At 59.3% G+C, this 1,340-nt stretch overlaps 1 protein-coding gene across 1 annotated transcript in view; it reads left to right on the top strand.

Moving 5' to 3' along the window:
* CAMKV (CaM kinase-like vesicle-associated) overlaps nucleotides 1–1,340 on the top strand; it is a gene marked incomplete at both ends in the record, with an annotated part of 1,988 nt that overhangs the window by 273 nt on the left and 375 nt on the right. Inside the window, 2 exons of the mRNA XM_009877756.1 lie at nucleotides 1,015–1,146; nucleotides 1,227–1,301. Coding sequence (XP_009876058.1) covers nucleotides 1,015–1,146; nucleotides 1,227–1,301 — 207 coding nt within the window. The remainder of the gene's footprint in view (nucleotides 1–1,014; nucleotides 1,147–1,226; nucleotides 1,302–1,340) is intronic.

Consider the following 1,340-nt stretch of genomic DNA (forward strand, 5'->3'; position numbering starts at 1 on the left):
ACCGACGGCTCCGAGGAGCACACCGAGCCGGGCGGCTCCCCGTATCTCTCCCTCCTCCCCGCAAGCTCCGCCGGGATTGCAGCAATTCCGCACGATCCCGGCTCCCCCCAGTGCTCCGGGAAGCAGGAGGGCTCTGCTCCGGCACAGGAAAAGGCAGGTGGCATTTGAAAGGGGGGAGCAGAGTGCTGCTGCTTCCCTCCAACTTTTATTGCTGTGCTGGGGGAGCCGTTAGGAAACGCTCCACCAAATGAAGCCCTTAGACCTGCTGAGACCCCGAAATACGCAATAGAATTTCCTTCCATCAGCCTCCAAAACGCCGGGACAGCTTGGCCATGGGTCATACCTGGTGGGGTGATGCTGGGTGGCAGTGGGGATCTTTTTGGGTGCTCTCTGAGCTTTGTTCCATCCTCTGAGCAGCCCTTCCCAAAGCCCACGGGTCTCCCCATTCCCCTGAACCCGGGGCAGCTGCCACGAGGATTTCGGTGCAGCTGAGGCAGGAGGATTGGAAAGGTAAAGGCTTTGCCAGAGCGATGCTGGGGGCTTTCCCACAGTTCTGGTCAGGCCGATGGGCTGGAGCGCCATTAATAATAGAACAGAGATATTTCAGCATCCCCAGGCAGCCGGCACGTCTCCCCTTCTTTCTTCTCGACCGCGGCGCTGACATTTATGTTGAGGCGTGCTGCTATTCCACCTCAGCACAGCTGGCTTCATGGCGGGGGGGGCCCCCCCCCCCCCTGGGGGGGGCCCTCCCCCAGCCACTGTGGAGAGGGGGCTTTTTAATCAGCAATTTTCCCCCTTCCCTATCAATTTGCTTATTCTGTGTTGATTCCTTCTTGCTGCCCTTTTTTTTCCCCGCTGCTCCGGAGGCATTTTTGGCCACAGCTTCCTTCTATCCATGTGGCATCGCCCTTTGCTGCTGGGAATGGAGGGGGGGTGCTGGTGGTCCTGGGGACCACCTGAGCACCTCGAGATCAGTGATCCCTGGGGGGGTGACGGCTGTGGCTCACCTTGCAGGGAGGAGTTCTGCGAAATCTTCCGCGCAAAAGAGAAGACGACGGGGAAGCTGTACACCTGCAAGAAGTTTCTGAAGCGGGATGGGCGGAAAGTGCGGAAGGCAGCCAAAAACGAGATCATCATCCTCAAAATGTGAGGGCCGGGTCTGGCAGGGGTCTCCAGTACTGCTGGGCAAAGCGGGGACCCCCACCCATGCCCCTGCCTCTCCACAGGGTAAAGCACCCCAACATCCTGCAGCTGGTGGATGTCTACATCACCCGCAAAGAGTATTTCATCTTCCTGGAGCTGTAAGTTTGGGGGGTACAGGGGGGGCTGGCTGGGGCTGC

Source organism: Apaloderma vittatum, unplaced genomic scaffold (assembly GCF_000703405.1).
Source record: "Apaloderma vittatum isolate BGI_N311 unplaced genomic scaffold, ASM70340v1 scaffold25591, whole genome shotgun sequence".
NCBI classification, from domain to species: domain Eukaryota; kingdom Metazoa; phylum Chordata; class Aves; order Trogoniformes; family Trogonidae; genus Apaloderma; species Apaloderma vittatum.